The following is a 14,136-nucleotide window of genomic DNA, read 5'->3' on the forward strand; positions in this document are numbered from 1 at the left end:
CAGGCGAAGCTCAGTACAATGACGCCTTTACTGCTACAGTCAACCGCTGTCTTAAACTTGTCATTGAATTACAAATAAAGTATACGTTTGTTTTGCAGTTTAGCTTTATTTTTCACAACCCAACACAATTACATATTTCAGAAATTCAGCACCATCAAAAGACACAAACATAACCTCATCACACCACTATTCATCTACAGATATATGACCTATATTAAATTATGTGTACAAGCCTCATCTTCAGCATCCATACAGCTTGTTGATCCTCAGGATGTCGATGTTGGACAGTCCCTGCCTCTGTCCGATTTCCACCGTGGCATCAGGAATGGGAGTGATGGTTTCCAGCCCAGGCTGGATGGCGAAGGCTGTTCTTCCATAGTGCATGATGGAGCTGTAGTCGTATGGAGTGTTTTGGTTGTTGGTGTTCTGTTTCTCGAAGTTGTAGGACATGTCAGGAGACAAGTTCTCCCAGTTGATTTTGACGTACTTGTCACGATCGCTCCTGGTTTGCTCGTGATAGAAGCCCAGGGCATGATTCAGCTCATGTTGAGCGATGCCAGTGTACACACAGCCTTGCCTGTTGAGGGAGACCACCTGTTCGCCACCAGTTCTACCTAGAGAAGAGTAGCACCTGAGAGGAGAAAGGAAATAAAGGGGTTAGATATCTGATTTAATGTTCTTGTTGTAAAAGAGAGTCCTGATTATTTTGTATAATTGTTCTGACCCATCTTTGTTCTCAATACTGATGTAGTCAGTCTGAGATGATCTGGCCACAAAGCGGATGCAGGTTTTGGCATGAAAGGCCGACATGGCGTTCGCAATCACAGATCTGTCATAATTGGCTGCAAACAAAAGGTTCCACAAGTTTAAAATGGCATCTAAATGAATCATAGGTGTGTTCAACGAATGAAGGAGATTCACGTACAGAATTCAGCGCTCACTATGTACGGGACCTCCACTATGTTGTTAGAGTTTTTCTTCCAGAAACAGTTGTTGTTCAAGCAGTAGAGAGCATTTCTGGTTTTGGGAAAGACCAGATCTCCTTCAATCAAGACTTCAGATGATCCTGCATTTAAAGAGACACATATTGATGAAATAACACAAAATATTTATAGGCCTCAATCACTGACCATTTACTGGCTTTATAGAAATCTACAAGGTGTCTGACCATTGTTGGTGTCCAAAATTCTTGTGGTGATGTCCAGAGTTTCAGGCTCTGATACAAATACGCCTTCAAACATCTGCTCCTGGTGGTAGAAATAGAGATGTTTTAAACAACTCATTTGAGGAGTGTTAATAATTTGATAGAGAGGCTACATAGGATCTTACCATGAGAGGAGACGCCTGGGAGATGCCAAACAGCAGCAGTAGAATGGAGAGGGAGGCTCTTGTGTCCATGCTGTGTCCTCAGTGTGTATAGATGTCAAGGATGCTCCTGTGCTGAGGTCTGATGTCTGCGAGCTGTTCTGTCTGGACTTTATATTCACCTGAGTAGGTGGCTCCACTGGGGGATTATGGGTAGGGTCTTAGTGTCCAGAGTCTAAAATGTGTGCCTAAAGGGAGGAAGCTCTGACCCCACCTGTTGGTCCTAATCTTTGCACAATCATAGAATATACCTCAGTTTGTTCATCTAATTCTCTGTAATGGACGTGCTTTAGCTTTTGGACTTCAACACATGCCCTAACACAGTAATATAGAGGGATGGTCCACAATACATTAAATGTGCTCTGTAGGTAGATTACCAGTGAATCCTTATTCATGAGAACATCTCAATGTACTGCAAAGATTAGAAAATGACTCCAAAAAATATTAGCAAGATGGACAACTGACTACTTAAATTAGCTTAGCTAAGCTGAAAGCTTTTGATTTAATGGAAAATCAGAAACAATTACCGTGTATTGCTAAAATATTATCAGTGTAACAAAGGGAGACTCAGGCAGAGATCCATCTGCAAGCTTTATTACAAAAGTAAGCGTGGTCGTACAGGCAGGGTCTAAGCAGGGGCAAACAGGAACAGCAAGGGCTAGGCAGAATCATAGTCAGGGTACAGGCAGTAGATCGAGGCAGGCAGATATCATTCACAGTCCAGGAAACAATAAACAGTCCAGAGGTATGCAGCAAGGAATCATAAACAGGTAACCAGGCATGATCAAGATCAGATAGGCATACAGGATACAGGGAAACGCTCAGAAATGTAACACAAGTGAAAACAAGACTTCACGATCAGGTGATGAGTGTGTGAGTCTTTTATAGTCCAGGTAATGCATGGCAGCTGGGTGTGGTGATTAGTGTAGTGATTGGTGGAGTGAGTGCAAGTGAGTGCAGACGATCCGCAGGCTGCCCCCAGTCAAGCTGGCGAGTACCAAATACCTGTGAGTGTCAAGGGGGTACCTATCAGGCTTTGGTGGACTCAGGATGTAATCAAACCTCGGTGCATCAAAGCCTGATTTCGTCCGGGGCATTGGATGCAGGCCGCTTGGTTAAGGTGAGGTGTGTGCACGGGGATGTGGTGAAATATCTGTTAGTGCCCGTCATTATTCAATTTAGGGGTCAAAAGCATAGTTGGAGGTGGCAGTTAACCCTCACCTCCGGCATCCGATAATTTGGGTACGAATTGGCCTGCATTTAATAAATTATTGGGGTGTTTTTGCTCGGATGCCTCTTGGGGGAAAAAATCGCGGGATAAGGAGGTGCGATTACAGGCGGGAGAGACTGATCTGGGACCAGTGAGTTCAGCTTCAGGGGAACAGAGCGAAATTGGAAGACTTATTCTTTCGGATCGCGATGACTTTCCCCTGGAGCAGTCTCACGATGAGACGCTAAAAAACGCATTTGAAAAGGTCAGCACCATCGATGGTCAGCCTCTCCAGCCGGGACGCTTAAATCCATGATTCGTAAATTCGTTCAAGAGGACGCCAAAAAGTGGGATAAGTGGTTGGAACCTCTATTATTTGCAGTGCGAGAGGTCCCGCAAGCCTCCACGGGGTTTTCCCCCTTCAAGCTTCTCTTTGGACGCCAGCCCCGTGGGGTATTAGACGTCCTAAGAGAGACTTGGGAGGACGGACCATCTCAGGCCAAAAATGAAATTCAGTATGTGCTGGACTTGAGAGCAAAACTCCACACGTTGGGGCGGCTGTCTATGGAGAATTTTGTTACAAGCCCAGCACAGACAGAGCCAGCTGTATGACAGAGGAACTAACTTGCGCAAATTTTCACCGGGAGATAAAGTACTTGTATTGCTTCCCACTTCAAGCTCGAAATTACTTGCAAAGTGGCAAGGACCATTTGTGGTGACACGGCAAGTCGGTGAGGTCGATTATGAGGTTGTGCGTTCCGATAGGAGAGGAGCACATCAGATTTACCACCTCAATCTCCTTAAAAAATGGAATGAGGCAGAGTCAGTGATGCTGGCGACGGTGATTAGCGGAGAGGATGATCTCGGGCCAGAGGCGAATGTCAAAAAACAGTCCCTCGCTCTGGCCCCGGGGGGAGATCACCTCTCGCCCTCACAGCTCACGGATTTATCCAAGTTATAAGCAGAATTTGCAGATGTGTTTTCTCCCCTACCGGGCCGTACAAACCTCATTCAGCATCACATCGAGACAGAGCCGGGCGTGGTGGTTCGCAGCCGGCCGTATAGATTGCCAGAACACAAGAAAAATGTAGTTCAGGCAGAATTAGAGGCTATGCTTGAAATGGGAGTAATAGAAGAGTCCAGCATAGGGATGCACGATATTGGATTTTGGCCGATATTCGATATGCCGGTATTTTCAAAATAATTTTGGCCGATGCCGATGCCGATACCGATATATATACAAATTTTTCGCCTGATATATTTAAACTTTAATTTTACTGAAGAAAAATCCATGTATCTCTTCTGTACTGATTCTACCATAAATGTATTATTTTACAAATGTAGACAGACATTCACACCTGAAAAACAGGTCAATTATTTCACTTGGAGAATAAATGATATGCCAGTGCAACATTTTATTTTTAAGTTTAGACTTTGAAACTTCAGTCCTTAAGAGTAAAATAAATACAAATAAATTTTCAAATATTTTTTTACATCTTTTCCTACTGGAACAGGTCTACCAAATGCTCCCCCAACATAGTGGTTAACATGACATTGTACTGAAACTTACAGAAAACACTTCAAGTGCACAAAACAAGCAGCTGTAGTCCAGACCTCCACTTCAGTCCTGAGGACCCACTTTAAAGAATAATCAAACTTAAAACCAAGCTCCACATATTACCTTGTGAGCCACAAAAAATAAAATAAAAATACAAGGACATCTTATCCTTTACTTGAACTTGAGTGGTGCAAACTTTTTCAGTCCAACTAACTAGGGTGACAACTTCGGCTGACCGGTAGGCTTCTGTTCAGCTATTTTTTTAATACCAGAGGTAGGTTTTTCTTAAGAAAAATGAGCATCTCTGCCTTTTCACTGTCCATTCGATTTCTCTTTTCATCCATCACATCAGAGGCAACGCTAAAAAGCCGTTCACTGTCAATGCTTGTGCAAGGCGCACACGGGTACTTGCATGCAGCAAGAGCGAGGGCAGGGAAACGGGCCTGGTTGCACTTCCAGTACTCCAATGGACTGTGGTTCCTGGGAATTGTGGGTTCGGCCAGGTATGAGATGACCTATGAAGTAACAGAATAACAAAATATTACTTACGGATATATTTTTTTTTAGGCATTAACAGAGCTCTAACGTTGTTTTCCAGAAATCAAATGATTTATTAGTTGCACGTTTATTATTACTACCGTACACATAGCGAATTATGATAATAAATAGGCGATTATCTATGTTATGACATTGCAGAATAATAATAGCGAAAGTCGCATCATTAATTAGGATGCTTTCGGTCCAAAAGTGAATTTTTTTATTTTTTTTTAAATAATAACCTACATTTGTGCATGTTTTATGCTTACCTGTGACACTGACGCGGTCTTGTCTTGCTCCTCAAACATGACATTCTCCTCCAGAATTTCGTCATACATATCCAGCAGTGATCCTGTTCGGGTCCTCTTCTCTGGGGGATCCTCTGTGCTGGCATCTGCACTGCCGCTCATGTCATCCAAAACTTTGAGCAACAGGTCGCGAGCACTCCTCTTTTTTTCCTCGTCAAAGTACCGGTCTTTGTAGCGGGCATCAAGCATGGTTGCAACAGAATAAAGTGCCTCACAATGCATACCGTTGAAGCGATGATTGACGGCTTCCAGCAGGGTAGTTTTGGTAGTCTGCACTCCTCTGTCCATGTCATTCGGCCGGCCAAGCAGTCGTGTCAGTGCCACAACCGCGGGGATCACATCAGCAGCAGAAGCCTCTGCAGAACTTATATCTCTGGTCAGCTGCTCAAAGGGGGCGAGAAGTGTGATCATATTTTCTATAATTCCCCACTGATTTGCCGTCAAAGTTGCAGGAAGCTCGAAATCAGCAGCATAAGCACCTAGTGCCCTTTTCTGCTCGACCAAGCTTCGCATCATATAAAATGTCGAATTCCATCTGGTAGCGATATCTTGTTGAAGTCGTTTTACCGACATTCCGAGCTCTTTCTGTACATCTGCCAGTCGACTGTATGCCAGCTGGGAGTGTTTGAAATGTCCAATTATTCTCCTTCCCACAGCCACAACATCCGCCACGCTGCGCTGAGACAGGACACCATCATTCACCGCCAGTTGCAGTGAGTGTGCCATGCACGGCAGACATGTCACACCAAACTCCATCATAGCTTTAACCATGTTACGGGCATTGTCACGTAGCACGACATGCACTCGTTCTCTTTCTATTTTCCATTTCCCAAACATACTTTCAAATGCGGACGCAATTGCAGCTGCTGTGTGAGAACCGGAGCATTCCTGTGAGTGTAGGACAGCTTTTTTAAGGGTGAAATCTTCATCTATCCACTGGGCAGTGAGGCTCAACATGCTTACAGGACTCACGCTTGATGTCCAAATGTCCGTGGTGAAGCTAATGTGACACGCGCCGGCAAGGAGCTTTTCAATTTGACTGGCGACAACACTCTGGAGTTCAGGTAAGGCCACGTCAGAAAAATAGCGCCGGCTAGGCATAGCATACCGCGGCTCTAGGTGCATCATTAGCCTCCTGAAGCCAACATCTTCCACCACGCTAAACAGCTGGTTATCAAGAGCAATAAATTCAATTATTTTGTCATTAAGATCTTTTACCTTTGGGTGGTCGCTGCTGTATTTTCTAGCTTTGTCAAATGACTGAAGTAGAGGCTGCTGATTGGTTTTTGCCGGCATTTTTTCCTTCTTACTTTTTAAAAAGTCTTGGTGCTGCTCAGGATGACGGCTCTTAAGATGTGTAATCATATTTGTAGTGTTGAAAGACTGTTGTTTTACGCCTCCTCGCATCACTTGTGCTTTACAAATATTGCAAATAGCAACTTTGTTATCTGTTTGACAGATCTCGAAATGCCTCCACACAGCTGACATGTTGTAAGTTTTTGTTTTTAAGTTTTTGGCGCTCAAGCTACGTTCATGGTCGTCGCGTGCGCACATGAAACACGCCCCCCTATCGGTTTGGCTCATCGGCAGACATATTCATATTGGCCGATGCCGATGATGGTCATTTTAAGCTTTTATCGGCCGATACCGATGTTGTGCCGATATTATTGTGCATCCCTAGTCCAGCAGTAACTGGGCAAGCCCGATAGTTTTGGTTCCCAAGACGGACGGCTCAGTTCGGTTCTGTGTCGACTACCGCAAGGTGAACGCAGTGTCGAAATTCGACGCGTATCCAATGCCTCAGGTGGACGAGTTGCTTGACCGGCTTGGTACGGCTCGATTTTATTCGACACTGGACTTAACAAAAGGGTATTGGCAGATCCCCTTGTTGCCATTATCCAAAGAAAAGACAGCTTTCACGACGGATTACACGACGGATTACACCAATTCGTCACCCTTCCGTTCGGGCTGTTCGGGGCACCGGCTACCTTTCAGCGTCTCATGGATAAAATTTTGCGGCCCCATGGTGCATATGCTGCTGCCTATCTGGATGATATTATTATCTTCAGTAATGACTGGCAGCGGCATATGCAGCATTTGAGGGCCGTCCTGAGATCGCTGAGGGGAGCCGGGCTCACGGCTAACCCGAAGAAGTGTGCGATTGGGCGCGTGGAAGTAAGGTATCTGGGCTTTCACTTGGGGCATGGACAGGTGCGTCCCCAAATTGATTAGACGGCAGCGATTGCGACCTGTCCGCGCCCCAAGACCAAAAAGACAGTTCCTCGGGCTGGCAGGATATTATAGGAGGTTTGTTCCTAATTATTCGGCCCTCACCAGCTCGTTGACTGATCTAACTAAAAAGGATGCGCCAGATACGGTCCAGTGCACGGAGCTGTGCCAGCAGGCCTTCACCCAGGTGGGCCATTGCTTCACTCTCCTGATTTTTCTCTCCCTTTTCTGTTGCAGACTGACGCGTCGGACAGAGGGCTGGGTGCTGTCCTGTCCCAGGAGATAGAGGGAGAGGAACGGCCGGTGCTGTACATTAGCTGTAAGCTCTCAAAGAGGGAAGCTAAGTACAGCACCGTTGAGAAAGAGTGTTTGGCTATTAGGTGGGCCATCCTCCGCTATTATCTCCTGGGACGGGAATTCACTCTCTGTTCGGACCATGCTCCCCTGCAGTGGCTCCACCGCATGAAGGATACCAATGCGCGGATCACTCGTTGGTATCTGGCATTACAGCCTTTTAAGTTCAAGGTGGTCCACAGGCCGGGTGTTCAGATGGCTGTGGCCGATTTCCTCTCCAGAAATGGGGGGGGGGGGTGGTTCAGCAAGGTCTGCGGCGGGAGAGAGCATCGGGAGATCTTTGGTGAGTGAGCGAGTTAAATGTACATCACGAACACCTGTTTCTCATTTCAGTAATTGGCGCAGAGACAGGTTAAAACGCCGCGAGAAGCAGGAGTCGGTGAGAGAGAGGGGAACTGCTGACTAACTGGAGTGAAGCCCTTTGTGGATTGTATATGCCGTGACTGGAGTGAAGCCCTTTGTGGATTATTTTGTTTTGTTGTTGTGCCTCGCACAGTTTTTGTTGGACTTTTCTGAATCTTGAAAATAAAGCTCAGTCAGCAGTTGAACGCCGACCCTGTCCCCTTCCTTCCTAGACTTAAAAATCATATTTGTACTACATAAGCGTATTTGGCATGCTGTCTGAAGGGAGGGCTCGGAACTCAGAATTTAGCCTGAATCCAACATACTCCTTATATGCCTGGTTAATAGTAACCAGGTGATTGTGAGGAGACGGGGTGGTGTAGGGATGGAGAAAACTATCGAGGACCATAGATGAGTCAGCTATGTATATATATATATATATATATATATATATATATATATATATATATATATATATATATATATATATATATATATATACATAGCTGACTCATGAAATTTGTTTCATTAATTACTCACCCTCATGCTGTTGCAAACCCGTGAGACCTTCATTCATCTTCGGAACACAAATTAAGATATTTTTGCTGAATCCGAGAGGTATATGACTTGTCCATAGACAGCAATATAATCAACGCTTTCGAGGTCCAGAAAGGTACTAAAGGCATCGTTAAAACCGTCGACGTGACTGCAGTGGTTCAAACTTAATTTTATGAAGTGATTTTAATAAAACTTTAATAAAACATCATATTGTGTATGCTGTATGGTATCATTAAACTGCTGGTTCAATTCTCCATGAAAGGCAAGTAGATCCCTGGTCTCTTGTTTGCAGCAATTGTTATTTTCTTTCTTGCACCTTTTTCCATCTGCAAGTCAAACTGTTGCACGATAACTAACTTCATCACTGCAACACACACCCCACACGGCATTGGCTCTGGCTCTTTTCACACTTATATTTTCCAAGATTTATCCCATTAATGTTACTAGGATCTTGTACAAGGACCACATTTCCCAGCATTCTGGCTCTGGCTTGCATTCACACAGAATGCTCTTATAATTTTCCGAACCAAAGTCCATTGTGAACACAGCCCTTATTTTCACCAGAACTTCACAACATGTCTAGAACTGCATCTTTGGCTCACATTGTTCTTCAGGTGATCACACTTATTTCTCCTGTGGACTTTCTCAGTCTTTGGTGAATTTGAAAGTTGAATGTGTTGTACTAGAGGATGCAGAAGTGATTGACTCCAGTAGAGGGTCTTGACACAATAAAGCTCTTTAAAGTATCAAATGGGAAACCGTTTTTTTCAGCTGTGAACATATGATTATACCAGTAAATCTCAAACATCTTTCAAAAGCTATGTTATTGCATTTAATAATAATAATAATAATAATAATAATAAAAATAAATAAATAAATAACCTGTTGAATTGAATACATCATATACTGTAATATTCCCAGTCCTCCAGTTTTCCTAAGGTTAAACCATTTGGCTTTAATTTGTTTGCAGGCGAAGCTCAGTACAATGACGCCTTTACTGCTACAGTCAACCGCTGTCTTAAACTTGTCATTGAATTACAAATAAAGTATACGTTTGTTTTGCAGTTTAGCTTTATTTTTCACAACCCAACACAATTACATATTTCAGAAATTCAGCACCATCAAAAGACACAAACATAACCTCATCACACCACTATTCATCTACAGATATATGACCTATATTAAATTATGTGTACAAGCCTCATCTTCAGCATCCATACAGCTTGTTGATCCTCAGGATGTCGATGTTGGACAGTCCCTGCCTCTGTCCGATTTCCACCGTGGCATCAGGAATGGGAGTGATGGTTTCCAGCCCAGGCTGGATGGCGAAGGCTGTTCTTCCATAGTGCATGATGGAGCTGTAGTCGTATGGAGTGTTTTGGTTGTTGGTGTTCTGTTTCTCGAAGTTGTAGGACATGTCAGGAGACAAGTTCTCCCAGTTGATTTTGACGTACTTGTCACGATCGCTCCTGGTTTGCTCGTGGTAGAAGCCCAGGGCATGATTCAGCTCATGTTGAGCGATGCCAGTGTACACACAGCCTTGCCTGTTGAGGGAGACCACCTGTTTGCCACCAGTTCTACCTAGAGAAGAGTAGCACCTGAGAGGAGAAAGGAAATAAAGGGGTTAGATATCTGATTTAATGTTCTTGTTGTAAAAGAGAGTCCTGATTATTTTGTATAATTGTTCTGACCCATCTTTGTTCTCAATACTGATGTAGTCAGTCTGAGATGATCTGGCCACAAAGCGGATGCAGGTTTTGGCATGAAAGGCCGACATGGCGTTCGCAATCACAGATCTGTCATAATTGGCTGCAAACAAAAGGTTCCACAAGTTTAAAATGGCATCTAAATGAATTGTGTTCAACGAATGAAGGAGATTCACGTACAGAATTCAGCGCTCACTATGTACGGGACCTCCACTACGTTGTTAGAGTTTTTCTTCCAGAAACAGTTGTTGTTCAAGCAGTAGAGAGCATTTCTGGTTTTGGGAAAAACCAGATCTCCTTCAATCAAGACTTCAGATGATCCTGCATTTAAAGAGACACATATTGATGAAATAACACAAAATATTTATAGGCCTCAATCACTGACCATTTACTGGCTTTATAGAAATCTACAAGGTGTCTGACCATTGTTGGTGTCCAAAATTCTTGTGGTGATGTCCAGAGTTTCAGGCTCTGATACAAATACGCCTTCAAACATCTGCTCCTGGTGGTAGAAATAGAGATGTTTTAAACAACTCATTTGAGGAGAGTTAATAATTTGAGAGAGAGACTAGATAGGATCTTACCATGAGAGGAGACGCCTGGGAGATGCCAAACAGCAGCAGCAGAATGGAGAGGGAGGCTCTTGTGTCCATGCTGTGTCCTCAGTGTGTAGAGATGTCAAGGATGCTCCTGTGCTGAGGTCTGATGTCTGCGAGCTGTTCTGTCTGGACTTTATATTCACCTGAGTAGGTGGCTCCACTGGGGGATTATGGGTAGGGTCTTAGTGTCCAGAGTCTAAAATGTGTGCCTAAAGGGAGGAAGCTCTGACCCCACCTGTTGGTCCTAATCTTTGCACAATCATAGAATATACCTCAGTTTGTTCATCTAATTCTCTGTAATGGACGTGCTTTAGCTTTTGGACTTCAACACATGCCCTAACACAGTAATATAGAGGGATGGTCCACAATACATTAAATGTGCTCTGTAGGTAGCAAGATGAACAACTGACTACTTAAATTAGCTTAGCTAAGCTGAAAGCTTTTGATTTAATGGAAAATCAGAAACAATTACCGTGTATTGCTAAAATATTATCAGTGTAACAAAGGGAGACTGAAGCAGAGATCCATCTGCAGGCTTTATTACAAAAGTAAGCGTGGTCGTACAGGCAGGGTCTAAGCAGGGGCAAACAGGAACAGCAAGGGCTAGGCAGAATCGTAGTCAGGGTACAGGCAGTAGATCGAGGCAGGCAGATATCATTCACAGTCCAGGAAACAATAAACAGTCCAGAGGTATGCAGCAAGGAATCATAAACAGGTAACCAGGCAGGATCAACAACAGATAGGCATACAGGATACAGGGAAACGCTCAGAAATGTAACACAAGTGAAAACAAGACTTCACGATCAGGTGATGAGTGTGTGAGTCTTTTATAGTCCAGGTAATGCATGGCAGCTGGGTGTGGTGATTAGTGTAGTGATTGGTGGAGTGAGTGCAGGTGATTGGCAGAGAAGAACTGACGGTGATCGTGACAATCAGGACAAATGTAATATTATATACAGGTAGTATTTCATTGCACTACACAACTCTTTATTTGATACAATTGTTTTGTTATGAAGAAGCAACATGATTTCAAACAGTGACAACCCCACCTTGCTATTTAGTAAAGTTGTTTAATAGTTGAAGAAGAATGGCATCTACGTTAACATTATTCTTTCTGTTTATCCCGAGGTTTACCGTAGTCCATTACCGTAGACCAGTGGTCACCAACCTTTTTAAGCCCAAGATCCCTGACCTCGACCTTTATGAAAGACAAGATCTACTTGATAGAAAAAGACAGCCCAGATTGTATTTAGTATTTTTTTTCATGGCCAATTTAGATTCTGATTTATTTATTTATTTATTTATTTATTTTTACAAGCAAATTGGCCGATTCTTATACTGGTTGCAGATATTTATTATTATTATTATTATTATTATTATTATTATTATAAACAAAAATACATAGCCATTTCAAATTAGAGGGAACCACTGCTTTTTAATCACAATCTAAACAAAGATGCTATCACATTGTATGAGCAGTTGTTTTTTATTTGAATTAATTGAGATTTAATTTCAAGATTTAAAGAAAAACAGAACGGTCTGACTTTATCTTTGTGAAATTATATGCTACACACAAAAAAAGCTTGAAACAAAAACAGCAGACTGAATGAGACGCAGATTCACTCTCTGACAGCAGGTGGCGCTTATGGAGCAGCAGAGATACAGCGTTTCCTTGGTTACCGCTGTAAACAAAGCTGAACTGCGCTAATAATTAGCTACTTTATTCGGAGGTAAGAGGAAAGTAAAATACCATTGCCATCGAAATTTTTCTGAAGACAGTAATTCCTTTTACAGATGCATTCATATAACCCCTCACAACCAATTCCATATTTATATTTTCTTCCTATATTTCGAGCATCGTGAACAGTGAGCTGCTCTGCCTGCTACAGAATTGTCTCCTCTTTGCGTCCGTCTTCAGCGTCTCTGGCCTCTTGTTTACGGCCGTTTACAGACTCGGACATGATGTGGGCTATTTCCCTTTATCACTGTCCCCGTAGCTCCCTAAAATAACAGAAAAATAAATACAAAAATACAGTACAGTACAGTACAGACTGGAGAAATGTAATGTATTTTTGTACTCATATTTCTGTTATTTTCGCGAGCTACTGGAACAGTGATAAAGATCGACCGGTCGATCGCAGCGACGGGTTGGCGACCACTGCCGTAGACCATCTATTGTGAAGGCATCATCGACACGGCAGCCAGTGGCACAGCTCCTACACAAACCGTCTGTACCGCAGTGATGAATACGATCCTCAACTGGATGGAACTGAAATAAATAATTTGAATGTTGCAATCCTATCGGACTTATGATAGCAACCTGAATCGTAACAAAGCACTGTTTGCCAGAGGAGGACTGGCCCCCGACTAAGCCTGGTTTCTCCCAAGGTTTTTTTTCTGCATTTTAACACCTATTTGCCACCTGATGTTACCTGTTGGAGTTTGGGTTCCTTGCCGCTATCGCCTTTGGCTTGCTTAGTTGGGGACACTTGACATTTGATATTCAACAGTGCTTTGATCTGCCTGCATTGACACTATTCTTTAAAAGCTGATGTGCAGCCAAAATTATATACCAGTTATCAATGTAAAGCTGCTTTGACACAATCTGCATTGTAAAAAGCGCTACATAAATAAAGGTGACTTGACTTGACTTGAACTACGCAAAGCAATGCTACTGCATTTTACACATTCAACTGTACACCATTTCTAGTTAAAGATGAGTCACATTTCATCTCTTTGTGATTTTAAGTTTTGATCGAAAAAGTTTTCAATTTGCTTTTATAGAAATTGTGTATTTTATTCTGAGGTGCTTTTATAGAAATTGTGTATTTTATTCTGAGGTTCAGATGTTATTTTCAGTTTCTTCAATGAAGCAGAAAAAAATTGCTCTATAATTTGAACCTAACATCACAAGTAAGATGTTCTTAGTTTCATTTACAAAGAGATTCTGGGGGTAATTTTGGTAATTGCTCTTGCATTGTGTTATTTTCTTCATTTACACTGCCAGAGCGTTCCCACCTGACATGTAATGTACTTCACGTGTTTACACGTACATGAAATCTAATAGCAAATTATATAGTAATTTATGCGTATTTGGCGTGCTGTCCAGGGAAGGGCGCTGAGCTTGGAATTTGGCCCAAACCCAGAGTACACCCCTTCCATGACTGGGATAGAAACCAGCCAAGAGCAAGGTGATGGGGTGCATGGAGGGATGCTGTGAAACATGTCGCGGGATAGAGGTGAGAGACGGGCTTATATACAGGCTTCTCCTTGTGCTGATTGATTGATTACCCGAACGTGCTCCTCCCGAATTCTGTTAAATAAAAACTTCATATGTTGAAAAGTTCTCCATTTAATTTTTTTATCCTCC

At 42.9% G+C, this 14,136-nt stretch overlaps 3 protein-coding genes across 3 annotated transcripts; all 3 read right to left on the minus strand.

Moving 5' to 3' along the window:
• Positions 1-240: 240 nt before the first annotated feature.
• LOC137029073 (hatching enzyme 1.2-like) lies at positions 241-1,398 on the minus strand. Its single transcript, XM_067398589.1, has 5 exons — positions 1,330-1,398; positions 1,169-1,241; positions 926-1,066; positions 725-842; positions 241-631 (listed from the first exon to the last, which is right to left on the minus strand). The coding sequence occupies exons 1-5, from the start codon at positions 1,396-1,398 to the stop codon at positions 241-243; spliced, it is 792 nt and encodes a 263-aa protein (XP_067254690.1).
• A 1,862-nt stretch (positions 1,399-3,260) lies between these two features.
• On the minus strand, positions 3,261-6,274 carry LOC137028106 (zinc finger BED domain-containing protein 4-like). Its single transcript, XM_067396864.1, has 3 exons — positions 4,940-6,274; positions 4,403-4,648; positions 3,261-3,374 (listed from the first exon to the last, which is right to left on the minus strand). The coding sequence occupies exons 1-3, from the start codon at positions 6,272-6,274 to the stop codon at positions 3,261-3,263; spliced, it is 1,695 nt and encodes a 564-aa protein (XP_067252965.1).
• Positions 6,275-9,668: 3,394 nt separating this feature from the next.
• Positions 9,669-10,820, minus strand: LOC137029074 (hatching enzyme 1.2-like). Its single transcript, XM_067398591.1, has 5 exons — positions 10,752-10,820; positions 10,591-10,663; positions 10,348-10,488; positions 10,153-10,270; positions 9,669-10,059 (listed from the first exon to the last, which is right to left on the minus strand). Exons 1-5 carry the CDS (start codon positions 10,818-10,820, stop codon positions 9,669-9,671), a joined length of 792 nt encoding a protein of 263 aa, XP_067254692.1.
• Between the last annotated feature and the right edge of the window lie 3,316 nt (positions 10,821-14,136).

This window comes from Chanodichthys erythropterus, chromosome 10, assembly GCF_024489055.1.
Source record: "Chanodichthys erythropterus isolate Z2021 chromosome 10, ASM2448905v1, whole genome shotgun sequence".
Lineage (NCBI taxonomy): Eukaryota > Metazoa > Chordata > Actinopteri > Cypriniformes > Xenocyprididae > Chanodichthys > Chanodichthys erythropterus.